Source organism: Mauremys reevesii, linkage group 15 (assembly GCF_016161935.1).
Source record: "Mauremys reevesii isolate NIE-2019 linkage group 15, ASM1616193v1, whole genome shotgun sequence".
Taxonomy (NCBI): Eukaryota; Metazoa; Chordata; order Testudines; family Geoemydidae; genus Mauremys; species Mauremys reevesii.
Window position 1 is genome coordinate 3,043,477 of NC_052637.1, and position 15,524 is coordinate 3,059,000.

Sequence of the window (15,524 nt, forward strand, 5' to 3'; positions counted from 1 at the left end):
CAGAGCAGACCCCCAGTAGACCCTACCCCCAGCTGGTGCACCCCAGATGACCAAAGACTGACCAAGAATTAGCACAGGACAGTGGGTGCCACTCCCCTCCCTCAACGAACCCCATAGAGCCACCCCTCCCCCCAGCCCCCGCCCCGCCCATGCCCAGCAACTCCCTCAAACCCAGCAGCAGCCTTTGCCAGCCCCTCCCCACACAGCCTGGGAGTTCCTCCCGCAGCGGCTCCCCTACGGGTGCACAGCACCTGCCAGGTGAGCAGGGCAAGGGCAAGTACATCGATGCTGCCCCACTACAGCTACCGCTATTCCCCCCTGCAAACCACAAGCCCCAACCAACAACCTCCCTGCAGTGAGCCAGGTACAGCCACGTAGGGGTGGGGAAGTGCAGGCGTGGGGCAGCCAGCAGCCCTCCCCGGCCCCGCATCTAAGAACAAGTCAAGGTCCCTGCACCCGAGCCAGGCGCCCGCAGCAGCCACGTGTCGCTGCAGGAGGAACGGGGCCAGCAGCAGCCTAGGGATTGCGAAACCGAAACCAAAAATCGCGCAGGCGCAGTAACGAGCCTTTAAAGCTTTTTTAAAGCCGATTGGGTAACCGGGAGCCAATCACGTTCTCAGGAGGGAAATTAAAAACCAACCAACAGAAGCGGCAGAAGCCCCGCCCTCAGGGGCGGCCCCAGAACAGGCAACATTCGCTGCAGGAGAGAAGCCGAGTGAGGCCGGCCGGGCTCTGCCTTGGCAGCTCCTGCAGCAGCCGCCGGGTGTTTCCCTTCCTGGGACTGACTCGGCTGCTGCTGAGCGGGGAGGAGCCCCCGGGAACATTGCAGCCTGCAGGCGTTTGTGTGACATGTGCCCCAGGGCCCTGTGGCTGGGGGGCATCCCCCTATGGTGATGCGAGGGTGACCAGATGTCCCATTTTATAGGGACAGTCCAGTTTTTGGGGTGTTTTTCTTATATAGGATCCTATTACACCCCACCCCCATCCTGATTTTTCAACACTCACTGTCTGGTCACCCTAGGTGATGCCCTTGAAGGAGCAGAGTCTGTGTGTCTGGGGAGAGAGAACCAGTATTCATTGATATATTAATTATATGTCACTGCCACTTTTACACATTTTTTCCTGATTTTATTGAGTTAAATGTTCACAATTGCACAAAACTCTGGGTTTAGCATTTCCTTCCAATTGTTCTCAATTTCAGTTTTCACAGTTGTGGGAAATTATGGGGGGATACGTCAATAGCGAGTCAGACCCCCATGATTTAATGTCAGTAGATTCAAAAAGCTGAAGCTTTATAACTATGAAAACACAGATGGTCGCATTACCTGTCAAAAGATACAGAGTCACTATCCTTCAATCAAACACAAATAAGTTCTCAAGCAGCCTTGTTCTTACTTTGCGTATCTCCATTTATCATTTATTATCAATTGAAATATTTTATTCATTGGTCTGTGTGTAGACAGCAAAAGCAACGTTTGCCAACATTTATGAATAAAAGCTCATTCTACTAAGCCTGGTGATAACAGAGCTTTTAGCCTGCGAGTTTATTAAGTTGGAATCAGTGTTTTCAAGACACAATTCTCGTTTACACTAACGCTGCTTTGGCTGAGTGGAAAGGAGCTGCAGCATCACCAACTTCATGATTTTATCATGAGTTTTACAATATTTGGTGTGTTTGATGAAGCCCCAGCTCCTGGAAGCATGTGAGGAGGTGAGACTCTCAGCTTTTGTTTTCTAAGTAAAGGAAGTATCTAGCTCTCTTTGTTGCAGAAAAAAACATAACAATTTCACCCCAGTGCAGTCAGGGCTCAAGAATAATTTTTTCAGGCCCAGTACAAACTTGTAACTCAGGCCCCCTCCCACACGTGGTAATGGGGGTTGCAGCCTGGGCTGGGCCCCCAGGGTCTCCGGCCTTGGTAAAGTGTACCCTTCTCCCTCCCCCCCCCCCAATTTGGGGCCCCTGAGTGCAGTCTAAAGCTCTGAGAAACCAAAAGGCAAATAAAATAATACTAATAGTTACTATTTATTATGATTAAATCTCATGATTTTGGGGGGCTGGCCTGATTTAAGGTTTTTAAATGCCTGGGGTTGGCAGTGCTGTGCCAGTGAGAATTCAAACCATAAATCTCTCTCAGTTACCCAAGGGAATCCCCTAAATGAGCGTCATCGTTGATCTAACACAGCACAGTGAACAGAAAGGGGAACAGACACCGAGGACAAGCTATGGGAACGGACACAGAGATGGTCTGTGGGCCCCAAGCAGGACATGAGCAGAGTCCCCCCAGGCCCAACAACAGCAATTCCGGGCCCCAGGGCAGAACAGTCAATGGGCCCCCACTGGTGCCCACATGCACAAGCTGCGCCCACGTGGACCCGTCCGCCTGACATTTGGGCGGTGCTGCGCCTGCGCTGGCTGGCGCCCAGTGAGCTGTCAACTGCGCTGCTGGGGGCTCTTCCGGCACGGCCAGGGCTTCCACATGCCCACCCGCCTGCCTTCGCTCCTGCCACTAGTACCACTCCACGCGCCAGAGGTGCTGACTTTTGGTTGTGCCGGTGGGTGCCCCATCCTGGCTCCTCCCCCTTCCCCAAGGCCAAGCCCCCACTTCACCCCACTCCACCGCTTTCTGCCCCTGCTCTGCCCCCTCCCCCAGGTCCCCTGCCCTGACAGCCTCCTTCTACCCACTGCTCACTCCTGTCTGCCCCCTCCTGCCTTAAGGGTGAGGTGTGTGTGTCTGGGGGGGCTCAGTCTGTCCCCAAAGCTCACAATTTTCAGCATATTTATACACTTCTTTCATACTCTAGTTATTGAATGTGTGTCTATCACTGGTATCACGCAATGTCATTATTAAAATAGCAGTGAACTACAGCATTACATTACCATGAATTACAGTGTATTAAAATCATTACACTCAGCTACAAGCTGCCTCCACTGACACCCCTGTGTAAAGACACTGTGTTCACTCTGTGCCTCACCCCAGCTTAGCGCCTGGTTGGGAGCTGAGGGCCACTGATGGATGTGGGAAGAAGGTGGATGGGAGACACAAGCAGTGGGGAGTTTTCCTCTCTCCTTTCCTATCGCTCTCCCTGCCCCTTTCCTCGCTCTTGTTTCTTTTCTAAGTCCTTGCTCCCCTTCTTGATGTTTCCCCTTCTTGCTTCCCACCCATGCAGGGGCGGCATCTTATATGGGAGCGACGTGCTGAATCACCAGGAATATTCAAGGCTGAGGGCTCTGCTCCACCAATATTTGGAGCTGGGTTTCTCCCCTGCCCCCACCTCTGAGCTTCCCTGCCTGAAAGAAAACAACCAGTGCCTCTCTCCCTTGTTTGTGCTGCTTCTGCCTAAGGCTATAGAGATCAGTGGCCAGCAGCCTCTTGGAGCGGGGAGAGGAGAGAGAAGGAGGAAGGAGGCACACAGGTGCTTGGGAGCTCTCCCCGCCCTGGCACCCAGGGACAGCAGCAGGGTGGGAGGCCACCCATGATGGCAACCTCCCACCCCGGTGTGATGAACTGGGAATGTTCTTAATGTTTTCTCTGAATACTGTGTTGGTGCCTCAGTGTCCCCTATGCAGTTCTTAAGTATCCAGGTGGTGGAATAAGGGTGTGTGATTGCTACAGAGCAAAGGTGCCAGCTGAAGGTGTTGGCGACAAAGAGGTCAGGTGAGCTCCTGGCCCGGGAAAGAAACTGAGCAGAGAGGAGTGGCTTGAGGGGGGTTTGGGAGTCTGGAGCTGGCTGGGGACGAGGAGTGAAGTGCAGACAGGGCGGGTCTGGCTCACTGCGCCCAGAATGGACCCTGTACCTACAAGCTCTGTGTTAGACCGTGTTCCTGTCATCGAATAAACCTCTGTTTGACTGGCTGGCTGGTGAGAGTCACATCTGACTGCAAAGTGGGGGTGCAGGACCCTTTGGCTTCCCCAGGACCCCACCAGGGCGGGCTCGCTGGGGGAAGCGCACAGAGGGGCAGAGGATGCTGAAGGCTCCAAGGAGAGACCCAGGAGGTGAAGACGTGTGAGCTTCTTGCCCTGAAAAAGTCTGCTCCGAGGGAGAGGAGGCTCCCAGAGTCCTGCCTGGCTTGGTGGGGAGCAGTTCCAGAGCATTACCTGGGGACTCCATGACACCCGGTACCCACCATAGGGGAAGCGAGTGGGCTTTCTGGACCTAAGAGAGTCCCTAGGAGCATGTGCCTTGACTGTGGTGCAGAGTGAGTGTGCTGCGGAGCGGGAGAGGAGGGGTCCCTCCTCTGGAGCTTGCTGCTGCTGGTAACGGGGTGGGGGGGAGTCCTCTCTGGCCCTAGCCTTGGGGCAGCCTGTCTGCATCCCAAGTTCCTTATCCCCAGCCCTGCCTCACCCCAGAGCCTGCGCCCCCGAGCACCCCAACCCTGAGCACCCTCCTGCACTGTGAAACCCTCATCCCCAGCCCCACCCCAGAGCCCTCACCTGAGGGGAAAACGTGCAACTTAAACTTGGTGGTCAGTTTGGAGTATCGTTGTGTTTAGCACAATACTTGATTATTTTACACCCCTTTAAAGTATATAGTCATATACAGGTGTTACAAAGTGGGAATGTTCTTAATGGTTTCTCTGAATACTGTGTTGGTGCCTCAGTTTCCCATATGCATTTCTCAAGGATCTAGATGGTGGGATAAGGGGCTGTGATTGTTGTAGAGCCCTAGAGTGCCAGTGTGATGCCATCTGCACAGAGAATGGCCGAAACCCTTTCTCCGGGCAACTGATGGCCTGGGCCGCACTCCTGCAAGCTGCCAACTGAAGGTGTTGGAGAACAAAGAGATCAGGTGGCCTCCTAATGCCTGGAAAAGAGACAAAGGCCAGAGGAGGGAGTGTCGGTGCCTGTGCGGACTTCCGGGAAGCACATGGTGTGGAAGGGGATGCTGGGATGCTTTGGAACCACTCCTTCAAAGCCAGTCAGGACTCTGGGGGAGCCTCCTCTCTCTGAGCAGACTGTCTCCAGGGCAAGGAGCTTACACCTTCCTGGGTCTGACCTCGGAGCATTCAGCCCTTTCACACCGTGCGCTTTCCGCAGTGAGTCTGCCCAGGCAGGTCCTGGGCAACCAGAGGTCCCTGCACCCCAACTCTGCAGTCAGACGTGACTCTCAGCCAGACGGTGAAACAGAAGGTTTATTAGACGACAGGATCACAGTCTAAAACAGAGCTTGTAGGTACAGAAAACAGGACCCCTCAGTCAGGTCCATCTTGGAGGGTGGGGAGCCCAGACCCAAGTTCTGGGTCTCTCCCCATTTCCCCAGCCAGCTCCAAACTGACACTCCTCCTCTAGCCTTTGTCTCTCTTCTGGGAAAGGAGGCCACCTGATCTCTTTGTCCCCAACACCTTCAGTTGGTACCTTGCAGGGAAACTGAGGCACCCACACAGGATTCAGAGAAAACATTAAGAACATTCCCACTTTGTCACAACAGGTGCAACAAAATATAATACCGTATATTGAAGCAGGCAAGTGATGCTCCTGACTTTCCACATTTAATTGACCCTTGTAATCTTGTGGTGACGACCCATTGTAGCTTCATTTTATATCGGCTAACAGGGCGAGAGCTGGGGGACCACCATTTTGGGCACCACCAAAAATTATACAAACCTGCCGCCTATGCACTCATGTCCATTTTCTCATGTCTCTCTGCTCCCCATCTCCTGGGGGCTCTGTCTAGTGCCCGCTCCCCCCCACCCACTCAAAAAAGCAGAGGAGGTTCCCCCACCTCAGGTAGGAAGGGTGGCCTAGTGGTTCAAGCACAGGCCGGGGGTCAGGTGTGCGGGGTTTGGTTCTCTGCTCTGCCACTGACTCCCTGCTTAGCCTTGGGAAAGTCACTTCATCTCTGTGTACCCTAGATCCAACCTGCCACGTGGGGCTAATGCTGACCCTGCCTCCGAGGCTGAATCCCTTCATGGCTGTGTGGTGAGGGGGGAGCTGGAGATACCAAGGTGATTAGTTTGGGCTGAATTTCTCCACAGCCGGAGAGTGAGAGCCAGCTCCACACCGAGGGCATGGGAGAGAGAGGGACTCAGCTGTCAGAGCTTCTGCCCCCCACCCCACCCTGCATGGTTACTGCTGGAGTCCAGGGCTTCTCCTACTCACTCTGCCCAACCCCCCACCCAACTACGACGGTCCAGGGCTTCTTCCCCCCACCCCTGCTCAGTGCGGCTCCTGCCAAGGTCCAGTGCTTTTCCTTCCCCTAATGTGCCACTGCACTAGGAGCCCTGCAGCCTGCTGGGGCGATTTCAAAGGGCCTGGGGCTCCCAGCTGCTGCCACCATCACTACCAGGCATTGGCAGCTGCTGCAACTGGAGGCCCCAGACATCAGACGGTGGGTTCCTGTTTGTGGGTTGCTAAGCAGAGAGACACACCCCTCTGCAGCCCAGATATAGGCACCTAACTGTGAGAGGGGTGTGACTTAGGACACCCCTTCCCCCCTTGTCAGCATCTCCCATTGGCTAGCTGACATGGCTGCCCGCCTACTGAGGTGGCTTTTGTGAATCGCATTGTAAGGTGCCTGTGTTGCCCATGGATTGTCTAGGGAGTTTAGACCACTGACTCAGCTCTGAGGGTCACAGTGCTGCTGTCCCTGTGATTTTCTCACTGCCTAAAAATTACTCACTGTGATTCTCAGCATTGCAACACCTGAGTCCCTTCATGGATTGCACCCTGTGCAAACAGTCACCTCTCTGCAGAGCACAGCTGAGCAATTCCTGATTGACATGGGTGTGCACAGGACAGAGGCAGAGCACAGGCTGGTTAGTGACACATCACACAGTAAAATCCAAACTCTCTTCCCAGAGGCACAATATTCCTTGCAGCTGGGACATTAAAGTGGAACAAACAAGAATTATTGTTTGTAATGTTTTATTACAGTAAGTTGCTGGAAAGTAGCAAAGTAAAAGGAGCTAAGAAGGAGCTTTAATAACCACAGCATGGCCAGGAGATCCCCAGCTACTGAGAACAGTTTTCTTTATGGAACTAAGATTGCACCAATGGCCAGGAATTAATATAGGGAATTAATGAGTTACAGTCTCACTTTCAGTAACATGTAATAAATCTCCCCGTCCCGCTCATGTTCCCTTTCCTTCCATACTGTCCTTTTCTATTCATCATTGTTCTAGCCTCACTTCCCACCCCTGTTTATTTCCCTGTGTCTCTCCTCCCTGTCACAGATCATCCCCCTCAGCTGCTCTCTTCTTTCCCTGATCTTATCCCTTCCCCCCTCGTGCTGATCCCCGCCTGGGAGCCCAATGAGAGCTAAGGACACAGATCTGTACAAAACGCTCCCTGCAGCTGCTGCTTCTCCCCAACCCTGATTGATCAATTCTGTGTCCCTGCCACGCCCACCTCCGCCTGCCCCCTGCCAGGCTGTTAGTGCCCCCCCCTGCCCAGCCCCCAGCTCTGCCCCTCTGCCCCTCCTGCAGCCCCAGGGTTCTTCTCCTCCTCCCCTCATCCCTGAGGCTGCAGAGAGGGCGGGGAGGTGCTCAGGGGCCATAGAGATGAGGAGCCAGAGGCTGGGTAGATGAGAGTCCTCCACAATCATAGAGACTGGGATCCATGAGGCTAGAGAGGCTGATTTCCGGTTCCTGCCTCTGGTGCATGTCTCAGGGACACAGGCTGAGCTGGGATCCTGGCCCTACCCAGAACCAGGGTCGGATTCTCTCCCCAGGGACGGAACCCGGCGGGAAAGTGAAGATCGGGGCCTCGTCACCAGCATCGATAAATGTCACCTGCCCCCGGTCACAGTCCAGACAAACCCGGATCCTGCTGGGGGCCCGGCTCAGGGGCAGGGGGGTCACAGGGGAGGTGAGAGCCCAGAACTGATCCCCCAACCACTCCACAGCCCAGATCCCCCCCTCAGGGCGAAGGATAATCTCTCCCTTCCTCCCCACAGACTCTCTGGCCACCCCTACAGCCCAGTATCCCCCATCCCCCACTTCCACCTCCCAGCAACGTCTCCCCGAGGTGAATCCCTCGCAGCCCAGCACACAGGCCCAATAGTCAAATCTCTCAGGATTGTTGGGCAGATTCTGCTGTGTGTCTCCCCATCTCACACTTTTCCGATCCTCAGACAGGACGAGTTGGGGATGAGCCGTGTCTGGATCCAGAGTCACATTCACTGGGGAGAGAGAATCAGAGCGTTAGGGGCAGTGCTCGACCCTGGGGGAGACTGGGGCCATTTCTCACACTCCCCAGCAGCCCCGTCCTGGCTGGGACAGGCCTGGATCCCAGGGAACTGCCTCTGTCCTGGGCACCTGAGAGTGCGTCCAGACTACCCGCAGTATCGGTGGGTAGTGTCGATTGAGATGCGATATATCGATCCCCGAAAGTGCTCCTGTTGACTCTGGAACTACACCAGCACGAACTGCAGTAGCGCAGTCGACAGGGGGAGCCGTGGACGTCGATCCCACGCCATGATGACGAGAGGTAAATTGATCTAAGATACGACTTCAGCTCGCTATTCACGTAGCTGAAGTTGCGTATCTGAGATCGACCCCACCCCACCCAGTGTAGACCAGCCCTGAGACTGAGCAGAGATGTCACTGCAGCTTCTCAGTCTTTGTAACGGGTCCCACTTCATTAGTTTCTCATTTATCACAGAGGATTCAGCTCCCACATCCCGCTGCTGGTGTTGCCCCATTCCCAGCAGCACAGACTCAGCCAGGAAGGTGTCAGAAGTTTTTATTGAGGGAGCAGAAGTGGCAGGTACCAGCTTTAAACCCCAGAGGAAGCTCCTCCCTAATGCAGCCTCCACTCCCAGGCCAGGGAACAGAGAGGAAGGTGCAGCAATGGGGAACAGCCACTTAAGACCAGAGAGTAGGAGGTGGCACTGGGTGGGGTAGCACCATCTCCAGCCTAGAGAGAAAGGAGGAGCTGACAGTCTCACAGGAAGAGCATCTCCCCAGTCCAGGAAGCAGGGAGCGGCTCCAATGGGAGAGCCCAGCCCTGCCCACAGGAAAGGCAGGATGTTGGAGAAGAGCGATGGGGGACCCCCTGCACCGGGGTGAAGCAGAGGGATGTGTCAGGGAGCTTTGTTCGTGTGTGACTCAGTTAAGAGTGTTTCTGTTCATCAGAATGGGGATGAACTCAGCACTAAGGGTGGTGTCAGGACTCTTTTTGTGTCCCTGCCCCCTCCGTGGCCCTGACTGAGGCCCCCTGGCCAGGCTGGGAGACTTGCCCGCTATAGAGAGCCACTGACACTCCACCTGCCCTGGACATGGTTCCATTTGCCTTTGGAATCAGTCCCCAGCCCATGTCACCACTCCCGGGGTGCACCACCCTGGGCAGGTGGAGGATCCAGGGCTCCCAGTGCAGTCCCTGGATGGCAGCCTGGTTCTGGCTTCTGGCCTGGCAAGGGCCTGAGGGAAAGAGGAGCAGGGTGGGGCCATTGAGAGAAGCCAGCACCAGGGAGAGATTGGTGCTGCGGGCAGGGCTGCACTACAGAGAGGAACTGCTCAGCTGCCCTGCCCTAAGCACAGACACTGCCTGCCATGCGCCACCCCTTCCAAGTCTTGCAGTGTGTGTGGGGGGTTGCAACGTGGCCCTCTTTCCCCAAAATATGCCCATGCTGAAAAGTGTCCTGGTCATCCCACCTTTAAAAGTGTGTGGGGTGGGGGACGGGACATGGGCCCTGGATCTCCTGACTGTTTAATGTGTTATTTTTAGGCTGTGTGTCATGGTCGCTGTCAGTTTGGTTGGTAACTTCAGCTACAATCTCATGAAGATGTTTTCTCTGGAATATTCTCATAATTTAAAGGCAATCTTCACCCGCAGACTCACCCTGTCTGTGTGCTCCAAATGATTCTCCCCTTTTTCTCTCCAATTCAGACGGCAGAGTGTCTTGGGGGAGAAAGGAGAAGAGAGGTGAGATTTCAGACTTTCATATTCATAAGAGCATCCCCACTCTGAAACTGTTTTATAATTATGACAGAGAAACAGACAGAGAGGCCCAGAGACACACTCAAGTATTTAATATAAAAGGTCTGAAATCTATTTCCTCTCAATCAGGCTTCTCTCAGCAATGGAGCCAGCAGCCTTACAGCCTCACAACTATCCCAGGACACACAATTTGTAAGAGATTTACTTTTCCTCCTCATCCTCCCACCTTTCAGACTCCAGTTGGTTTGTCTCATTCACTTACTGCCTTTGTCGTAACCTAGACCCAGAGCCTGCAAAGACTTTGGCATAAATGTAACATTACCCACTTGGGTCCCTTTGACACTGCTGGGATGTGGAGAGTTTCCTAAATACTGGCTCTAACGTTGAGCTGTTGGGTCTGTTTACTCAGCGGCTCTACAGAGAGCAGCATGACGGGGCCTCGTCCTCCATAGGCAGAAATGGAAATAATAGTAAAATTATTTTATCAAGGTGGAAATTGAGGTGGGGAGGATTGGCTCAAAGGGTCCATTCCCCTGTACCGGGAAAAGGAGAGAGGGGTGGCAATTTGTGACTCTGCTGTTCAGTGACTGCAGGGGACGGTGCAGACCTTGGCACAGGCTAAGGAAGTTCTGAAGTCCAGCCAGAGTTGCATCCCTCTTACAATGGCCTCCCATGCTTCTTGGCCAGCGTGCAGAGTATCAGAGGCCCAGCTTTATACTGCCCACATCCCTTTGTCACTCGTCCACCCCCCTCCCTCTTCCACCCGCCCAAACCACCCCCAATCCCAGCCCTCTCAGGAACACCCCGTGTGCCTGCAGCTGCTGTGCAGGAGACACAAGAGGCCCCTGTGCTGGAGGGATCCCTGATCATGGGGGAGGGGCTTTCTCCTTCCCTCCAGCCCATTTGGCCCAAACTAGCTGCAAACAGGACCAGAGCTCAGTGATTGGCTGGATCTGCCTTTGAGAAATGTGCCCCATGGCTGGTGATGGGGCAGTAGACGGGGAGGGCTCTGAGCTATAGAGAGTTCTTTGCCACGTGTCTGGCTGTTGGGTTTTGCCAAAATGCTCGGTATCCAACTGACCATCATATCTGGGGTGGGGAAGGAATTTCCCCCCAAGTCAGATTGACAGAGAGCCGGGGGATTTTTTTCCTTCCTTCCTCTGCAGCCTGGGGCACGAGTCAGTTGCAGTTTGAAACTAGAGTCAATGGTGGATTCTCTGTAATTTGTGTAGTGGGGCAATTACCCTGTTCCTGGGATAAAATGAGGTAAAAGGTGAAAAGCAGCTGAGGTCGGCTGACTGGGGAGGCAGCCACAGCTGGGGCCACACCCAATTAGGCCACAACTGGCCCTGATCAAAGGGCTGGGAGCTAGGCAGGCAAGAGTCTCACTGCAGGGCTGCCTGGGAGCACAGGGTACCTTAGACAGAGCAGGGCTGGGGCGGGGCAGGCAGAGCTGGGGAGCTCTGGCCTGGCAAGTCCCCAGGCTGAGGCCTTGTTAAGGGCCAGGGATGGTATTAGGGCTAGAAAGGCAGTAGGTCCAACCCCTTTGCTAATGATGAGTGGACATTGTGGACTGCAGGCTGCCCCAGAGAAAGGGGGCTAGATGACTGGCAGTAACCACTGAGGCAAGGTGGGTATAGAGGGTTGGGATTCCCCTGGGAGAGGAGACCCAGAGTGTGGGGTACTGCTGTGGGCAGAACCCCAAGGTAAGGGGCACTGGGGTCCAGGAGGGACATGGAGGGCCTGAGGCAGGAGAGACACTGGCCAGCAGTGGGCGCCTGGAGCAGGAAACCTAATTCCCTGACTGACCAGCAGGAGGCGCCGCACCACTGAGTGCTCAACCAGTTACACTTGGAAGTTTTAAAATCATGTTTTGAGGACTTCAGTAACTTGGCCAGAGGTTAGGGGTCAATTGCAGGAGTGGGTGGGTGAGATTCTGTGGCCTGCAATGTGCAGTTGGTCAGACTAGATGATCATGATGGTCCCTTCTGGCCTTAAACTCTTTGAGTCATTTCTTAATTTAACAGCATCATCTAAGTGGGAACAAATTGATCAGCACCATTCTCTTCTCAGAGACTCATCCCAATTTCCATTCCTAGATCCCTTCTAGGTACCTTTGAACTTCCCCAGAATGTCCAATAGCAGAATCATTTTCTGGGAGAAATCACTGACTCGCTCTTCCACTTCAGGAGAAATCTCTTCCGGCTGCTGAAACTTCCCCTTCTCAGACCTGGAGAGAAACAATTTTACATGATTGGATTTTACTGTGTGACTCATTATAAGTTCTGGCTTGTGAGTCGCTGCTCTAATAGGCCTGGAGTTAGAATTCCTCGACTTCTCCCAGCCTCAGAGCAGATGCAACACAGCCCAGGGCCAAGCAACCTTCTCGTCAAAGGTCATTAATCTTCAACTCTGGTCTGGAGAGATCAGCTCTGGGGATAAAAGGGGAATTGAGTCTCCATGGCCAATTCGCTCCTTGGCCTCCATGCTCTGAGGGACAGGAGGTTCCCAGGTGAAGTGCTGTAGAAATCTGCCTCTAGGAACTAGACTGAGACACCAACTACCCCTTCCCCAGCTCATTCCACACAGGTCTCCAAACAGTCCTCAGGTGGGAAAGACTCTTGATCACTTCTGCCCTGGGCTGAATAGTGACCAGGACCCAGCAGTGACAGGCCCATATTCCATCCCCACAATCCTGAAGCTGCCTGTCCCCCAGGGATGTGACATCTCTATGAAATACTTGAGGTCAGTCCTTGCCACTGACTGGAGAATTCCAGAGTCTTCTGTACAAGAGTTAGCACCCCAGGATGAAGTGATCAGAGAAATTTGTATCCAACACGTGATCTCCCACACATTTTGCTGTAGAGCCCTGGGGAAATGCAGTGCTACCTCATGATCAAGCTCTTCCCAGCATTGTGGAGTGCAGGGAGCCACATACCTGCTCAAGGTGGTTCTGACATCCTAGAGGAAAGAGAGGCAAAAGAATTTCAGTCCTCTATGACACATACACAGGGGATCCCAGGGAAGGGGTTTAGGAAGTATGGGGGAAGAGCCCCTGCCCTGGCCCCAGGGCCATTGATTCCCTGAGCTAATGGGGCTTTTCCATCTTTCATATCCCTGTGACTCTGCTAAGAATAATACTCACTCAGATGTCAGCAATGCACATGCCGAGTTACACTGAGATCTCCGACTACTGGACTCCAGTGCTTATGATTTAGCAGCCCGCTCCTCCCTCTGTGGGGGTCTGGCATGTTTCTAATGATGAGTGCGGGTTTCCAATTGTCCTTGGGGGTGCTCAACCCCATTCCCATCCCCACTCCACACCTTTCCCCAATGCCACACCCCAACCCAACTCTTCCCCCTCCCACTCAACGTCCACCCTGTCTCTTCCTCACCTCCTCTTGTGAACTGCCATAAATATAAAGGAAAGAGTAACATAAAATACCTCCTTGCAGCTGTACTGAATCACTTTAGCTATAAGGGGTTAAGAAGCTCAGATAACCTGGTTGGCTCTGACCAGAAGGACCGATAAGGAAAGAAGATACTTTCAAATCTGGTGGGTTGCGGAGGTTTTGTTTGGGCTCTGTTTGTTTGTTCCTTCTCCTGATAGAGATAGACCAAGCAGGACAACATCTCCTGAAAACCTACCTGAAATGATCCATCTAAGATTACAAAAATTCTGACTAAGGCAAGGAAATGCGTTAGGTTATTTTTTGTTTTAGCTTGTGAATTTTCCCTATGCGAAGAGGTAGTTTTAGTCCTGTTTTTGTAACTGTGAAGCTGAGTCCAGAGGAGTCCTCTGTGTTTTAAATCTTTATTACCCTGTAAAGTTACCTTCCATCCTGATTTTGCAGGTGGGATTCTTGTACTTTTTTCGTTATATAAAGTTCTTCTTTAAAGAACCTGATTGATTTTAGTGTCCTAAAGAGAAGGGTCTGGTCTGTACTTACATTAAAGGCAATTGGTCGGTCTATTCTTCTCAAGCCTCCCAGGAAAGGGGTGAAGGGGCTTGGGGGATATTTTGGGGAATAGGGATTCCAAGTGACCCATCTCTGAATTTTTGTTTAAATCACTTGGTGGTGGCAGCAAGGACAAGGAAAGGAATTTGTGCCTTGGGGAAGTTTTTAACCTAAGCTGATGGAATATAAGATTAGGGGGTCTTTCATGTGGGTCCCCACATCTGTCCCCCAGAGTTCAAAGTGGGGAGCGAATCCTAACGTGAGCACACTCCTCCCCGCTCCTCCCGCTCCTCCCAGCGTCTCTGCACACAGTGGAACAGCTGATTGCAGCAGGCAGATGGTGCTGGAAGAAGGGGGAGGAGTTGAGCGGCTGGGCCCACGGTGGGTAGCACTGAGGGGGAGAGCTGGCTGTCCTGGAGCACCCACCTATGTTTCTCATTCAGTCTCACCTGTAGGAATTCACTCGCTGGCTTCTGACACTTCCCCTCCAGCTCACTGATGAGCTCACTCAGACAGAAATCTGCTCGGAGAGTTTACTGAGATTTTCATTCTGGATCTCACAATCTCCTTGTCCAGCTTCTCCAGCTGGGCCAGCAGAAGTCGCTCTTGCTCCTCCAGGAACTGCTGCAATTGCTGAAATTCAGACACAATCTTCTGCCTCTCGGTTTGTGTTTGTTTCTGTATGAAATAGGGCAAGGGTTGGTCTGGGGCATGGATGGAGCCCAGGATCCTTTCATGGAGAGCTGAGTGTGCAGGAGGGTGATTTTCTGTGAAAATCCTCAGATTTCTGACATTTGACTCTACCCTGTGGGTACTAGGCAGGGGATTCTCTCACACCTTCCCCTTTGGCACCTGTATCCCTGTGAAAGGGATATTTCTGTCAGTCATGGTCAGCATCTTCTGTTATTTATGGTCTGTAAATTCAGACCCAGAGCAGCAGGAGGCAGGACTCAGCACTACACTAACAGAGACGTCAGGGGAGTTAAAAGAAACAAATGTTTTAAAAATGCACAAAATGTCTAGACACAGTGGACAAACACTTCACGGGGACATTTGTGTGAATTAAGGCAAGCCACAAGGGCTACTCATCAACGGAAATGGAAGCTTAGGGCTTGTCTACACATGAATCAAACCCAGCAATCCATGATCATGGAGAAACACACACAAGCCCATGTTCACATAGGCCACACAGGAGTCTGCCTCCTAACAGACCTCCCACTGCCAGTCCCACAGTTGATTCATAACAACAGGCACCTACCAGATATTCTCGCAATTCCTCTCCAGTCGCCAATCCCAGCAGCTTTTCTCTGTCTTCCTCAGAGTTTTCAAATGGGCCTGATTCTTTCCTGAAGAAACAGAAATGATTTGGGAAGTTTCATCTGGATAGTTGAGAGGTGCTTGAAGTGGGTGTTTTTCCACCCAGAAACCCCAAGATGACTGTGGTTCTAATCGCTTGCGACATCAGGACCACCAAGGTGATGAAAACCTCATTAATGGAAACTGGGAGCGTGTCACATTCAGACTCAGTACCAATTCTGGTTCAGTGTTTTAGTAATTAGCAAGAGATCTCAATTATACCCAAGCTTTACTGGTATTTGTGAATTGATTAATGGTACAGAGCATAACAGGGCACTGGAGTCACATGGTGAATCAAGAAACCTATTTGTTGAAGGTTTAACAAACAAAG

The 15,524-nt window shown here is 52.8% G+C and overlaps 2 protein-coding genes across 4 annotated transcripts in view; one reads left to right on the plus strand and one right to left on the minus strand.

Moving 5' to 3' along the window:
• Positions 1-15,524, plus strand: part of LOC120383893 (zinc finger protein 84-like) — a 162,974-nt gene that overhangs the window by 5,727 nt on the left and 141,723 nt on the right. The gene's annotated exons all lie outside the window — the stretch shown is intronic.
• Positions 7,500-15,524, minus strand: part of LOC120383927 (zinc finger protein RFP-like) — a 48,117-nt gene continuing 40,092 nt past the window's right edge. The window contains exons 5-7 of one of the 2 annotated variants that reach the window (XM_039502255.1): positions 11,993-12,108; positions 9,780-9,839; positions 7,500-8,118 (exon numbers count right to left, since the gene is read on the minus strand). In XM_039502255.1, the coding sequence (XP_039358189.1) occupies positions 7,604-8,118; positions 9,780-9,839; positions 11,993-12,108 (691 nt within the window). In that variant the 3' untranslated portion in view covers positions 7,500-7,603. The remainder of the gene's footprint in view (positions 8,119-9,779; positions 9,840-11,992; positions 12,109-15,524) is intronic. The other variant, XM_039502256.1, reaches the window with a different exon arrangement.